The sequence below is a fragment of the Lolium rigidum genome, chromosome 1 (assembly GCF_022539505.1).
Source record: "Lolium rigidum isolate FL_2022 chromosome 1, APGP_CSIRO_Lrig_0.1, whole genome shotgun sequence".
In the NCBI taxonomy this organism is placed as follows: domain Eukaryota; kingdom Viridiplantae; phylum Streptophyta; class Magnoliopsida; order Poales; family Poaceae; genus Lolium; species Lolium rigidum.
In genome coordinates this window covers 345,017,800-345,033,976 of record NC_061508.1, presented here as the reverse complement: position 1 = coordinate 345,033,976, position 16,177 = coordinate 345,017,800, and the positions used below count along the sequence as shown (strand labels likewise).

At 44.8% G+C, this 16,177-nt stretch overlaps 1 protein-coding gene across 1 annotated transcript; it reads right to left on the bottom strand.

Annotated features, from left to right (window-relative positions):
- Positions 1-7,043: 7,043 nt before the first annotated feature.
- Positions 7,044-15,773, bottom strand: LOC124664274. The gene is made up of 13 exons (XM_047201830.1): positions 15,602-15,773; positions 14,662-14,918; positions 14,289-14,544; positions 13,438-13,660; positions 13,225-13,345; positions 10,460-10,624; positions 9,675-10,121; positions 9,536-9,600; positions 9,009-9,420; positions 8,788-8,916; positions 8,509-8,684; positions 7,501-7,566; positions 7,044-7,177 (listed from the first exon to the last, which is right to left on the bottom strand). Exons 2-13 carry the CDS (start codon positions 14,827-14,829, stop codon positions 7,123-7,125), a joined length of 2,283 nt encoding a protein of 760 aa, XP_047057786.1. The 5' UTR covers positions 14,830-14,918; positions 15,602-15,773; the 3' UTR covers positions 7,044-7,122.
- Positions 15,774-16,177: the final 404 nt, after the last annotated feature.

Here is a 16,177-nt window from a genome sequence, read left to right as displayed (position 1 = left end):
AAGTTTCCGCCCACATCCAGTTGTTTCATCCCTAGCTACTGAAAAATACTTAAGTTATATTACAAACCCACTCCGGGATCAAAATGACGCATTTCTCTTATTTTAACAGGATTTAACCGGAGGATTGTTCGTCATCCTCCGAAGCTTCATATGTAGAGGCCTCGCCGGAATCATCGTCAGAGCCCCCATCTGAGCGGTTTGCGCTGGCTCCGGAACCTTCCTCGAGGTCTTCATCTTCTTCGTCGTCCTCCGCGTCGGAAAAACCTTCGGGAAGCGCATACTTGTTATACCAGAACGAGTGATTAACTCGCCCGGCAAACAACCTGTCATATCATTGGGTTTCCGCGAGGGTGGCCTTGATGTTTGTGCCCTTAGGAACTCCGCGTGCAATCCTTGCATAGCTCATGGTGGGGAAGTGGGCTTTGCACATCGCTAAGGTGATGGAAGCAACCCCACGGGCAGAAGACTCTTGCCAGTACTTGATGAGATCCGGCACCATCCGCATGAGCTTGGTTATTCTTTCAATGAGTGAGGTTCCGGCTTTCTTCAGTGAGAGGGACTTGGCGATTCCACGGCAAGCGTCGAAGAGATCGTCAATGGAGTTCCGCGCTTCTTAGTATGCCTCCCTCCCTGCTCAGGGTAGACTCTTTGGTCCATTCGAATCCAAGAGATGCTGCGAAATAGTACGATCAGTTTCTTCCTCGGTAGAGGCAGAATGAAAATATGAAGAAGCCGGAGGAAAACAAGAAGTCCTTACGGAAGATCATTTTGTTGATGTTCTCCGCCTCCGTCTCGTAAGCCTTATTCTTTGCCGCCAAAGTCTTGACTCTCTGGTGGCTCTTCTTGAGTTTATCAGCAAGATCCGACATGTCTTGAGCATGCTTCTCCTCGAGTTCTTTTTTCATCTTGGTTTCCTTCTCAGAGGATTCTTTGAGGAACTTCTGGAGGGATTCATGCTCGGCCTTCAGGACTTCGAGCTGGGCGGAGATTTCTTTGATGGAGGGGCGGTTGGCAATTTCTACTGAAAGGCAGAAAGTAAAAAAACAAAGCAGTTACACACTGTACTTGTTCAAATCAGGAACACATTGAAAAGCTTGGGGCCAATCCGTAACCTTCATGATTTTTCACACGGGTCTCCAGGATTGTAATAGCCTTCTAGCTGTCCGCGTAGCTCTTGTGCAGCCCTTCGATTTCGGTCTTCTGTTCCAGCACAAGGACGCGCAGATCTTCATGCAGCTTCCGAGTGTTCTGTAAAGCAGATAAGAGTTAGCCGAAAATTCAAAATTCTCGGGGGCTGGACATGAACTTAAAATCCTTATGCTGGGAAAATTTTAAGTTTCCGCTAAGGTCCGCAGTTAAAGCATCGGCTCACACATGTTACTCGGAAAAATGTCTAAACCAATTCTTGGGGGCTAGTATTACCTGGCGCACGTTCTTGTGCTGGGCAAACAAGACCTTGATGTTGCCTTCAAGAGTTGCCAGATCTTGTTGCTATTTTTCCAGGTTTCCCACACTTCGTTCATCAGATGGGAGATTTCCGTGTGACGTTGTGACAAGGAAACTTTTTGGAGAACCGGAAATAAGTGTGGGTGCGTCTGGGGCGTACCAGTGGCACCACTCAGCTTCAGCAATTTTTGTTTGGCATTATTAGCCGTAGCTTCAGCCGAGGTAACATCAGGCTCTTTAGGCGGAGGATGGGACGAGGACGCGCCCTTGCCGGATACGCCCTTGCCAGATTCAGCATTTGGCTCCTCAGGAAGGTCATCAAGGTTGATGACGTCCTTTGGATTCGGCGCAGCGGACGAAGAGGCCTTTGGCGGAACCTCCACTTCCGGTGTAATGGGCATCGTGGCCGGAGACGGCTTGGCCTTCTTCTTGGGGTTCTTGGGGGGCTTGCTTCCGGAACTTTTGCTGCGTACAAGGAAAGGCATAACGCTTAGCATATGCTGGCTTACAGTAGCAAAAGAATTTTAAGACGGAAATCAAGCACTTATGAGGACGACAGGAAAAATTGATCAATGTTGGGCTGGGACTGCTTGCTGGTGTCAATCTGTTTGAGGCGTTTCTTCTCCGCCTCGGCTTTCCGGGTAGCCGCAGCGCTTGGCGCTTCGCGGGCACGCTTGGAGGCCGGGCCGGAGGAAGCACCCCTCTTCCTCTTGGTGAGAGCCGGAGCCTTAGGGGCCTCCGGGTCGGTGTTGCCCGCGTGAGGGACCCGGGTTAGAGTTCCGAGATCTTTGTCCTCGAGGGCCTCGAGCTAATCACATGACAAATACTTAGACAAATATTGCAAGAACAAAAAGGAACCGATGGTTAAGACAAGAAACATACCGCAATCCCGGTGCCGTTGGTGTGAATGTCAATATTGCACACGTGGATCCGAAGATCACGCGGAATCTTGATCAGCACCCAGATCCGCTTGTCCAAGGCGTCGGCGGAAAGATTATCCTTGGAGGCGCGCATGAGGTCGTCGCGCCCCGTGTACTGGAACATTAGGCGGTCTCGGTGCTGTAGAGGCTGGATCCGCTTCGTGAACCAGGACATTGTAAGGTCCTTCACTGACAGGCCATCCTCCATCAGCTTACAGATCCGCCTTACCGCTCGAGTCAATTGAGTAGACTCGGATAGATGAGGGCATTGGGTCCAGGCCGGAGTCTCGCTGGCGGGGCCATCCTTGAAATCCGGCAGCACCTTTGGGCTGGCTGGATCGGAGACGTCCTTCAGGTAGAAGAAGCCTCCGGACCAGTACCGCACGGACTCATGGCGGTCTGTGTGCGGGTAGATGCGGCCGGGGCGGAGCTTGAACGTGATGCTTCCGCAGGTGGCCAATGAAGAAGTTTGCGAGACCTTCTCCTTCTTGACGGAGAAGTAGTATTGGAAGAGAGAGAGTTCTGGAGTTACCCGGAGGTGGCCTTCGCACAGCGTGACATGGTTGCTGATGGCCAAGATGCTATTGGGTGAAATGTTGTGAGGTTGTAGCTCGTACGCCTTTAGGATTTCCGCGAAGAAGTCACTGGGCGGAAACGAGAAGCCTCGCTCGATGAGCGCCTTGGTCACCACCCATTCTCCGGCTTCAGGAGCTGGAGTTAGGGAAACCGGAACCGTTCGCCAGGATCTGGGCTTCAGAAATTCCTCCGCCTCGAGGTTGCGGAGTTCAGTCTCGGTGATGGTGCAGGGCCACCATTTTCCTTTGGCTTCGCTGTCGCGCGAACGAGCCTTGGACTTCTTGGTGGCAACTTCTTCCACCTTCTTTTCCATTTGTTCGGATCCGGCAGTCTCTTCCGGATTGGCCGACGTCCCTTCGATGTTTTTACCGGAGTCCTTTGAAGGCTCCAGCTGAACTGGGACGAAGGGAGGAGGGGTGGAGGATATTGGGGTTGCCATGATCGGTTCGGACGTAGATGGAGGCGGGGTTGAAGAAGACATCTACGAAAAAAATGCGAGTTAACTAATTTTAGCCGGATCCGTTATTAACACCCTAGTCATCCCTACCAAGAACGGCGAGAAGATGAAGCTCGAAGGACTTACTGGAATGGTTTCTGTGGTGGTCGGAGTCGCCGGCGGTGAGGTTTTTACTGCGGTGGCTCGCCGGACTTAAGAACAGGATGAACTTGATGAACAGCTCACGGCGGCGCTCGGACTCCGGCGATCTTCCGGCGGGCTCCGGCACGGCGGACGAAGAGCTCGGAGGCGGCGCTGGGATGAGAGGTGAAAAGGGGGTGAATGAGACATTAGGGTGAACGATGAGATATTTATAGGCTGAGGGAGGAGATTCGTGCTCCGCATCCTGTGGTCGGAACGCAAGTGTCGTGCCATTGGATGGCTGACACGTGTCGAAAGCCCTAAGCGGTCAGAATGGCTAAGGATAAGTTACCGCTCAGATCGCCCGAAAATGGCGCCAAGATTGGCGGAACCGTTTGAACTTTTCGAGGTTCCAGGTGACAATTTGAAAACTACCTACCGTTATCTCAGCAGGGGAGTAACCCGGAGACGCATTGTAAAAATGATGTCGATGGATGAAGTCCCGCGGGATAAAAGTTTTTTCCGGCTTGAAAGTTGAAAAAGAAGAAAAAGTGAAGTTGGAGTTCTTGAAGTTTCCCCATGTGACCGAGAGGATTGTCGGAAGCCACGATGCTTCAGCAAGGCGGAAACAAGAGGTGAATCTCGGAGAACTCTGGGGGCTACTGTTGTGGGCATACTTCATGGGTGTACCATCGACAGTGTCTAGATCCGGCAAACCCGGGTGGCCCATAGACGGTGATGGTGGCATGAGGCCCATCGGGCGGCCCAGTTGCTGTAGATCAAGATGGATGAAGTCCAGCCCAGGATCAAGGAGCCGGATCCACCGGACCGATGTTGGAAGTCGGATCCGGCTTGGCCCATTAGGGGTAGCCGGATCCGGTACGACATACAAGGGAAGGCGGATCCTTGACGTGCACGGCAAGATATTGTACCGTAGTTAGGTGACTTGTATTCCGGCTAGGACTCTCCGTGTAAACCCTAGATCTGTGCGTCTTTATAAGCCGGATCCTGGGAGCCCTAGAGGCACAACCACAACTCATTGTAACAATGTGAAAGCGCCCAGATAATACCAGACAAGCATCAGTAGGCATGTCTTCGAGCAGGTGTTCCGAAGCTGGGTAAATCGCGTACCACCGTCCCGAGGACTCTCCATCCTATGGCCCCTACTTCTTCTTCCCCTCGTGAGGATCCCTCCTCCGAGGCACCGTCGAATAGGCAACGACAGCTTGGCCCTTCGAGATGGGGTTATCTCCGCCAAGCTCTGAGTTTTTTCGCGAGTGGAAATGGAAGTAGACTGTTTAGATGTTGTTAACCTCGGGACTCGCGCACAGTTTCTCGCACAGTAGTAGCACCTGTTCTATTAGAACTAGAAGGGCTAGCCTCATTGTTTTTTTTCTTTTGTTATTCAGCATGTAAAGAGGGCATCCAATGTGCCGGCTCACCTGTCTACGAAGTTAGCATGCACGCAGGAGCAGAAAAACAAATTTAGCAAAATTTTCCGATCGCTTGATTACAGCCGTTAGATGGAAAGTGTAGGGTGGATAGGAGGTCATGGCACAGCGTGCCATGCTGTTTTAATGTCACCGAATCCCTGTCCGATTCGGTGACATTAAAACAGCATGGCACGCTGTGACATGACCTCCTATCCACCCTACACTTTCCATCTAACGGGTGTAATCAAGCGATCAGAAAATTTTGCTAAATTTGTTTTTTTGCTGCGTCCAAAATACAAAGTATTTTCAATTGAAACTTTCCGTACTCACAACATGATTCGTTGGCGGTACGTACATTTTTAGTTTTGAATTTTTTGATGACTTTTTTAAAAAAAATTGAAAATCATCAAAAAGTTCAAAACAAAAAATGTACGTATCGCCAACGAATCATGTTGTGAGTACGGAAAGTTTCAATTGAAATTACTTTGGATTTTGGACGCAGCAAAAAAACAAATTTAGCAAAATTTTCTGATCGCTTGATTACAGCCGTTAGATGGAAAGTTTAGGGTGGACCTCCTTGATTACAGCCGTTAGATGGAAAGTGTAGGGTGGATAGGAGGTCCATGCTATTTTAATGTCACCAAATCCCTGAATCCCTGTCCGTTTCCTCACGACCAGCCTCTCTGAATAAAGCCTGAAGTTTTCCCGCAAAATGAAAAAGATGTCGGCCTCGTCTGGGCCGCACGGCGCCGCTTCCACCATGCATGGCGTGCGCCACCGCCGCCGACTCCCTTGCGCGCGGAGAAGGTCATGGTTACACATGTTATGCAAACACGTCACTGACTCGTTACTGTTGATGCCCTCGTCTGGTTTATACTCGCCAGATCTTTAGATCTGCTGACGCGCACAACATTCAGCGCTACATCGTACCCCCCACGTATAAAATTCCCGTTAGTGGTAAATATTACCAGTGGCTGTATACTCGTGACGCCAGCCTCTACCATTAGCAGTTGGGAAAACATGTCCGTCACTCGTAAGCCTTTTTTCGGTAATGCTTCTCTCAGATTGTCGACTCTCGTTGTAGGGCCACTCTCGATTTTGATTCATGTTCTGTTCAGGATCGTTGCATGAGCACTCTGCTTGGTGCTTGTCGAAAGGGGGTCATCAATACTATATTATTTTTGTAGATGATTTCTGTTGCTATAATTGGATTTATTTTGTGCTTTCTCGTAGTGATGTTCTCTCTATTTATAAGAGCTTTGTTTCCATGGTTCACACTCAGTTCTCTAGACAAAGTCGTGTGTTCCGTACTGATTGTGCTGATGAGTATATCTCCAAGGATTTGCGTGGTGTTCTTACTTAGCAGGGTACTCTCGCTCAGTTCTCTTGCGCATGCTCCGAATGGCATCGCTTAGAGACTGGTACTTATCATGAGGTTGTTGTTCATCCTGAATGGAAGCTTGGTATGACCGAGGAGATTGCTACACTTGAGCGTACTAGTACATGGGAACTCGTTCCTCTTCCTCCACGTGTTTGTCCTATCACCTATAAGTGAATCTATAAGGTTAAGACTTGCTCTGATGGTAATCTCGAGCGTTACAAAAATCGACTCGTTGCTCGGGGTTTTCAGCAGACGAGACTTTTACTCTCTTAGCTCACATGACCACTCTTTGGAATTTTTCTTGCCGTGGAATCTATTCACCATTTGTCCATGTACTTGTACTTCCTATCACCGGTGACGGTCCTGAGTATATTGCCTCGAATGGTGATTCTCTCTAATCCAACTCGTTTTATACATCATGTCAGAAGTCAAATGGTCCCTCTTTGTCTTTTCTTTCCTCCTTCCAGCATCATTCCTACTCCTATACTAGTGGGCTAGTGATCTCTCTTTGTGAGACAAAGAATGTCGTGCTTCGTCTGCAAGACTGTCGCCAACTTCCCGGCTGACACGCTCGACAAGTAAAACTCTTTCAAGTATCGGAACTATTACCACACAGATAAGAAATCACAATGTCGAATACAAATCCATGATACATATAAACCCAAGATCCATTGCAGCTAGTGGACTTTCAGACTTCGAATGTGAATTCAATGAGGTAACTCCCAGAGATAACCAGCCGGGAGCACTCTGTCCCGTAGGCGTTCATCGAGTTCCAACTCTAAGGCTGTCCTATTCCAGATCAATATCAACTATTGTTATTCCGTGGTCGTACGCAATCGCGAGGCTACAAAAGTTAAGATGTTGCAGGTTAGACAGTTGAAAATGGCAAAAAGCACATGATAGAGATGGAAACTAATCTTTATCGAAAAAAGAGATGGAAAATAATTAGTGGACATTGCGGTCTCTGATATTTCTCATAATTTACTAAAAGCCCTCTAATGATTTTACATATCTAAATTACACCTGTTTAGAAACATTTTTCAGAAGGCGTGAATTTCCTAAGATGGGTCAGGGGAATAATCTATGCAAACGATATATGGAAACAAAGTATACCCAAGTTATTTTTATCCATTAGCAGGGTAAAATAGTAACATGAAAATCCATTACCTTCTTGAACCTATAAATCCAACATCATTAGGACTCTCTTCTGATATTTGTATATACTTCTCTAGCCTGTAAATGCAGGAAGCCCACCGTTAGTTGAATCATCTATAACATAATACATATCATTCTTATTCGTAAATGTGTACTAAATTATATTCAATTGAACATTTCATACTACTACCTACATTCCAAAAAAAAAAGATGCTTAAATTTAATCAAAATATTACTAAGTTTGACTAAATATATAATGAAAAGTGCCTCCAACAGAAGGAGGGATCAGCGGGGAAAGTGATCTCTGACCGCATGCATGTTGAAGAATGAGCCGGCGACAAGTGACAACAATTATAATTATGAAAATATATTTCACGGTGGATCTATTAATATTGATTTGGTATTGTAGGTTGACATTTTTGTCGAAAAACTCGGTCAAAGTTAGGAAACATTGACTTTGGACTTAATTTATATGTCGTCGATCAAGTCCTTTTCAGTCATAGAAGAATATATGAATAAAATAGTTTGGAATTCTTTTTGAGAAACACCACTTTGGACCACTATTTCATGAATTATCATATGTATTAGTTTATTGTGCATGTGCAGTTCCACAATTACAGTTTCTGCGTGAAAAGTGACCTTCCTTTTACATTGTTGTATTCCCATTTTTGTAGGCAACCTAGTAAGAAATACTACCAAATCCAGTTAATGTACCAAAATGCTTATCATCATGGTTCAAAAGTGCTACTGGAAACTGGTGTCAACTGAACACGTCGCATGTTTGAAACAGAAACACCCATGTACACCTAGGTACGGAATTAAGGAGGTGACGAAACCAAAAGAATACTAGCTAGAGAAAATGATCATACTATTAATTGTATTAATGTCCTGGAAATAGGAACAAAGAGGGAAGTTAGTTTGAGGAAATACATGCACCCCATATTTTCAAACAAGATGACAAAAATTTGATGCCCTATATCATAAAAGAGGATGTATTTAAAAAAATTAGATGTAGCTTACCTGTAGGTAGTGGAGTTCCACATACAAATCTTCCCATCGTCTGACGCGGTAACTAATATTGGGCATGTTGGGTGACCAGTCAAATCAACCATGTTTCTCATATAAGAGATAGCTGTATTTTCTTTCCGATGCATAGAGAATGAGTGGATACGTTTTTCTGTCTGCAAATCACATATCTGATTCAACACAACAAAAAGGAAAATCAATTCCAGAGATGCCAAAAATTCGCATATGTATGCACACAATACTACTACATATTCTGTAATGTTGATACCTTACATTTACTATCCAGCCTTGAATTGCAGCAATCATATACTGATCTGAATTGGTTAAAACATAATCGAATAGTCCGCCAAGTCTTAGTGTTTTCAGTGCCGTGATAGGCTTGCAAGAATCAATATTCCAAATCTACAAATGTGTGCAGAAAATCCAAACCTCATTGACCCAGGGCAAGAGCTAATTTGTTACCGCAAAGGAAGTAGGAAAAGAAGAAGACAAACCTTTACTATCTTATCTTTGCCAACAGTGAAAAAAGTCTGGGGGTCCTTGCGGTCAAATATGGCGTCTTCAAATAAAGAGTCTTGCTCATCAAATAGATTACAATGCCAGTCGTTATTGTTGCCTCTCTCCCAGTCCCAAAGCTTGATCGATTGTTCACTACACGATAACAACATTGGTTGCATTGGGTGAACTTCCATTGAAAAGATCCTATCATTGTGAGCTTTGAATTTCTTAACTTTGGTCAGTGCAGGACACGTAAATACAAAAATGGAGCCTTTCTCGTCTCCCAATACAAGCCATTTCTTTCGAGGAATAAATTGAGCCGAAAAAAATACACCAAACTTCTTAGATAATTTCTTCCCCGTCTTCCAGTTCCAAATGGAACAACTATCAGCATAAATAACCAAAATCCTATTTTGGAGTACAAGAAACAAACACACGTAAGCATAGAAAACGTATGGAATATGCTAACCGCATCGATAATTTTGTGACCACACCAGACAACACATGAAGAAGCTACACTCACCATGGCTCTGTGGGATGCACTGATATGAAATCAATGGCATCACTTTCCTCGCTTGTATCCATGAACTGTTAACCACATGACAGTCAATCTTGGGAAACTTATAACACACAAGTACTTTTGAACAACTAATTAGACTCACCTTGAATTCAGTGGCCTCCCTCAGACTCACAGTCAACATCGCCCGATGGACCTTGCCCCCCAACTCTTCAGCTTGCTTCACTAAATTATCAGTAGATATGTTGACCACTCCGTAGATGGATGACATCAGCTTTCTGATATTACGATTGGATTCAGACCCCATGATAAACATCAGTATCTCCAACTTGTCTGTGCCCAGTAGTTGCTTCTTTTGCTGTCGCATTGTCACAGTGATAGCAGTGGTGGACATTGGCATCAAAATGCCATTAAGTAATTCCGTATGACAGTACCTATCCGAAAAATCCGGTACAATCAGGAAGCCAACCTGACGACCTGTCTGGTTGATTAGGCTCAGTGTCGAAGAGATGTCCTCATTTGTCTTGAAGGGGAAGCTGAGCTCCAGGGGGTATACATCGAGCAGCTCGGTCTCAATAAATCCATGGCTTACCTACAAGTAGGAAGGAACTCACATGCATGAAATTGAGCGCGCATGGCTGGCCACGTGTAGTCTTTTAAAATACTGAATTCTAGGTACCAAGGTTGTTTTTGAAATATTGTATGAGAAAAAAAAATGTTATCATGCAAAATATATTTCTAAGTGGTTAAAACTAAAGAGATCATACATTGCATGCCTACGGTATCTCTTTTTGTTAATGAGAATCTTAATTACGAAGATATTGTATCTCAATGTTTTACAAGGAGGGAACCACAACAACAAACCCCAGTGTAACATCTAGATAAAAAAGAAGATAGCATGATTGCATGGCTACATTGAATTCACCATACCTTTTTTACGGAAGACCCTGTGTCCTTTCTCGATTCCGTTGTGTTCAGCTTATCAATTATTTCACCTAAGGTAGGTCTCTTATGTTGGTCGTCATGTGTACACAATTGCGCTATTTTGATGCAGCACTCTGCATGTGGGCCGTCCACGTCTAACGATTTATGCCACTGCAAATTTCAAGCATGGGATTAATAAAGATGGCAGCACCCATGCATTGGTACATTATAAGAATACTTAACGTATGTACTCCGGACATTTGTGATGCTATTATTCAACCTTGACCACCAGTTTAATTTATGTTACAAATACCAGTGAAAAACAATACAGTATGATTATACACACTGCGTTCAAAATAAAATAAAAAATGGTTTACCTCTGGGAAAGTAAGCAACTTTTAGATGATAGGAGAAGTATGATGAGGGACAATAACATAATAAATAAATCAATCAAAATTTATCCACAACTGCCTTCTTATTTGCAAATAACATGGCATTTTTTGTAATAATTATAAATCTCTCCTTTAATTGGATGGAAGATAGCCAACAAGGACCCACGACAAATTATAATCAACGTGGAAAATAAAGTTACACCCCACTGGCCACGTGGCTGTAGAAAGGAGGCCATGGTGGGCTTGCGTCTAACAGTTACACATGGATGGCAATGTGTCCTGGCGAGTCACCTAGCCTCTGCAACAACAACCCTAATGGCATAAAGGATGCACACGGCCAAAAAAAGAGAGAAGAATAACAAAAAAGAAAAGTCCCGCTACAGAGATCGAAAACTTGAAACAACAACACTGGCACCACCAAGACAACACCAGAAGATCAGCTTCTCCATAAGCGACGCCTCCAAGAAGAAAACAATGCACAAACACTGTTGTCGCCTGATAATAGATCTTAGGTTTTCACCCTGAAAAAAGTCATCACTTTCAAAACAATGCCTTCAACAAGAACATTGCCAGGCACAACCAATTAAGGCCAGACCTTGGATTTTCACCCTGAAAGATAGAACTCTCAACTTCTCCTGTGCAGTCCCCCCCCCACATACAAGTCGCTGTTTGAAGTCGAATCACCAAACCAATTCCACCTCACCACCAAGATCCAATCACCATTGCTCTTCCACCGATCTTGGCTTTCATGAATTTCTCCGCCAACACCGTGGAAAGAAAACAAGCTCCATGATATTAACAGCCAGTAGAGCTTCGAAGCGCTCCCTCTGAAACCAAACGGTCAGATAAAAAACATGGGTGCACACGACCGAAAACACCAAATCCATCTTCAGGCATTGATCGCACAATGAATTTCGCCGGCAGGGCCTTTCGGAACACGACAATCCAGCCAGCCCGCTGGGAAGAAGCTTCCGACCGATCTTCACTTGGCGCGATAAGAATCCGAGAACCACCACCATTATTCGCAATACTAGCAGCCCACTCTCCGCGGGTCAACTACCAAACCAGTTCGGAAGACATGGAGAGGGCAGTCCAGCACGGCCCAGCGGTGTGGCAAGGACCAACACCAGGACGGCACCTGCCCAGACCACCCGGTCCAGATCTTGGCTGAAACCCTAGATCGGATCGAGGCGGCGCAGAGCACCACCGCGCAGAGGGCGCCGACGACGCACCACCCCTTCCTTGTCACCGATCCAGTTGAGGCACTCAGGCCTCGGCCACGCCCAGCCGCGCCGCTCATGGCCCTCCGCCGCCGCCCACTAACTCCCCTGAACAGCGGCCGATAAAACCACCTCCCTTGCCCACCGCCACACCAGACGAATAGGCGGCGCCATCACCGCCAGCGCCGGCGGCCAGGGAGAGGGAGGAGAAGTGGGGATCTTAGGGTTGGGGAAGGAGGGATCCTCCGGAGCTGCCCGGTGGGAGGCGACTCGGGAGGTCAGGCGCCGGTTAGCTCAGTTGGCTAGGAAAAAACTCGCCACGAGCGATCTGCAGGCAGCAACTACTAGCAGGAGAGATGACCGCCAGGTCAAAGATCACCATCTAGAATCTTGAGGAAATGAGGGGGCTTGTTGCGTATATAGTGTTGGATAGGCCAGGAAACCACTGAAGTCATCTCTTCTCCTAAGTACTCCTCTAATATTTGGTAATCTATAAGTAGTAGCCATGGTATTTAAGGCGGTAAGGCATTCTACCCCGCCTAATCGCCTCAGCGGCGCTTAAGCACCTAAGGCAGGCGCCTAAGGGCCTAAAACTGGCAAATTTCAAAGGCACTACCAGAGCCGCTTATCTCCTAAGCGTCGTAAGGCGGATAAAGCATGTACGGAGGTGAGAGCATTTAGTTTTGAAACTAAAATGTTGTTGTCCCTGGTAGTTCTTCGCCTCTAGGGAGATATCTAGGGTAGCACATTGAAGAGGTTCGTCGAACCTTTGTGTTGTACAATATATGGCAACAAAGTGGAGTTGTTCCTCAACAACTTTAGGGACACAACTTCGTTCTGTGAAGAATTAAAAAATCAGTCGTAGGGCTCTACACACACCTCCCACTAACTGAACCATTTTTTCCATTAAAAGTAACAAAGTATGTATCCTGTTTATAGTTTTGTTTCTTCTCAAGCCTATCACCTACCGATCATCTAGAAATCATAACAATTGAGTTTTCAGACTGCTCCTTTATTATTGCTGCCAACATGTGACATGCAGTGAATTTTTCAATGCAATGATAGTAGGGAAGGGAGTGATCTTTTTACAGCACTCACCAAAGTCAATCAATCTTTTCAAAAAACAAAGTCAATCAACATGGTTTAAGTAAATCCTTACATTATCAACATCATAGTTGTTACGACCGGTTAATAGTTTTATGATAATAATGCCCAAAGAGAATACGTCCGACTTGAATGACAATTCCCCCTTTTCAAGCACTTCTGGTGCTATATATCCCCTGCATAAAATTGTGATATTCTGAAATATGATGCCATACATAAAATTTAACATGGTTAATATAAAAACAAAGTTTTCAAGAAGCTAGCTTGCCTTGTACCAAAAACATTTTTAGTAAAAATTCTGGATTGTCCTTCATCGAAGAATCTTGATAAACCGAAATCTGTAATTTTCGGCCTCATTTGAGAATCCAGCAGAATGTTTTCAGGTTTCATGTCCAAATGATTAATACGTTCTTCATGCAGACAATGCAGACCCGCAGCAATTTCCTTAACCAATCGGTAACGCATTTGCCATTCATTTTTATTAGGTTTTTCTGATAAAACAAACAGAAGAGGAAACGCACTTTCTAATTAGGTTACATGCTGCATGAGTTATGCATAATTTGGTTTTATCAACCAAACGTGATCATTTCTATGAAAAATAATTGGAGAAACTAGTCCCTGTACGAAAAGAAGTTGAAGGTGAAGTGTAAGGAAATAGAATCAGTTGGTTGTAATGTAGAGCTTTTTTTTTTTTAGCTGCAATCAAAACTATGAATTTTAGCAACATAAGAAGCTTCGAGGTTTGGTCACATCCTGAAGTTAAGAAATACTTAATTACATCAGGACCACTTCAAGAAAATAATTTCAAGAGGTTAATCTCTGGCACTATTTTTGTAATTAGGATACATTACCTAACAGTTTCAAAATTTATAGGACAATGAACATTACTAAATAAACTAGGATTATTATATAGCATTCCAACAGAAAGAAAGATGTAATGTGCATTATAATAAATAAACAAGGATGATATATCAGTGCCTAGCAGGTGAAAGTAGTATCTATAATAGTTGATCTGGCTAATGAAACTTGGTTTAGGGTTAGAATGCTACGCGTCTGCCAAAGATACCTTTGTATATCGATATAGTTAGTAAATATGTAAATGTAGTCGCAAGCTCATACCTTTCAGATATTGGTAAAGGTTTCCATTTGGAACGTACTCAAAGCAGAGAATTCTTTGTCGTACATCAGCTAAAACATGTTTTCCTCCATATTTAACCAAATCCAATTGTGTAACCGCACAATAGCCCAAAAATCTTACTATATTCCTATGCTTTGCCCTTATTAAGCAGTTAATCTCATCCGAGAACAGCTTATCATCATAATCCTGTGCATTGGAAAGCTTCTTTACAGCAATCTTCCCACTCGGAAGATAACCCTGTTTTACACATGGTAATCGCACTGACATGAGCATTTTGCGAAACTGGTGCAAATATCACTTTGGCAAATATATGAAACAAGTATCGTTTGTGTGGCAGTCAAGGTAAAATCGTACCAGATAAACAACTCCAAACCCACCGCGACCAATTTCTTCAGAGAAATCTTCTGTAATTATTTCTATAGTTGGATAAGATAGCTTGACCGGCTCTTCACTTGGATCACTCAGTGTGCGCTTAAGGGCTTCAAGTTCAGCTTCAAGTTGTTTTGCTTGTCGAGAAGACATTTTCTATAATACAAAGATACCCCTCGATAAGACCAAGGTAATTGTATAATACAAAGGCACCTCTCTCCTCCTTCAGTTGTCACAAATGTCTGCAAGATTTCAAGGACGAACGATACAATAAAGACACACTAACTATACCAAAATAAAAGATACGTGCTTGTGGAATCAAATTCAACCAATTTGGACCCTTCATCTAATTACCATTTAAATCCTCGGAAATTAAGTTGGACCCATACAAATTCAACTTAGTAGATTTAAAACAATCAGGGTAACCCCTCACGGTATTCTTTTCCGAACTGTTATTCTTTTATGGTTTACAAAAACAATACTACTGTCAGATATACGCTGAAACAATATTGTGAGATACCAAACTGTAGCAACCATAGTATTGCGAGATATACACTGAAACAATATAAATTTCTGCTACATATATGGGTTCAGCATTTGAATATGGTTATATTAGTATATTACAAAATACTTACACTGAATGCACATCCCAAATGGCTAGAAAAATGAATATAATCCAGTTGAACTATAACAGAAAAAACTTGTCAATTTCTACATTATCATGTTCGTGCTGTCTTAACCAAGCACGATTCAGGTTTGTTTTCACTAGTTATCAATGGAAGAGAAAAGGCGCACTTTATTCCCCTTGATAATTCTGTGGCGGCGTTTAGGTGGGTGGGGAGGCTGCTTGAACGGTGGAAGTAAAAAAAACTAAAAATCGATACTTGGGGCCAGTATGAGTGCTAGAGATGGAGGGGAAGCAAACCATGAAGGTGGCGTGGTCAAAGCTCTCTATATATCGCTGCAAGCCAGCCATACAGTGCCGCCGCCAGATCCCCGAGCTCACACCTGCACACAACCGAGATTGCCCATGTTTTCTTGATGAATCCAATGGCGCTGCAGTTCACCGGACTGAAGATCATCAGAGAGCTACCATTGCTCCCTTCCCATCCGTGACCTGTTTGACGTTTTGCCCCCTCGAGGAAAGGGAGCGGAGCAGAGCAGAAAGCCCCGATTCCTGCGCGCCTGGCCAGTTCTGGCTCTCCCCTGACCGGTGTGAAGCCGTGCAGCCAGCTGGTGCCCGGCAGCTGGACGCGCGAAGATGGGACGACATCGAGTTCGAGTCAAAGCCACCATCGTCGACCCCGACTTGTTCGGTGACGATGCTCTCCCCCGGGGCGGCCATGGTGGGCCGATTTGGGAAGAGCGCGAGTGGCGGCTTGGATTGAGCATCCGAAATCTCGGTTGAATTTGGGAGCGGCAGTCGGCCGAGAGGCCCTTCCTCAGTTAAACAAGAGGAACTCTAGTAACCGCTGAGCACTTTCCCCACCCCGCACCGCTC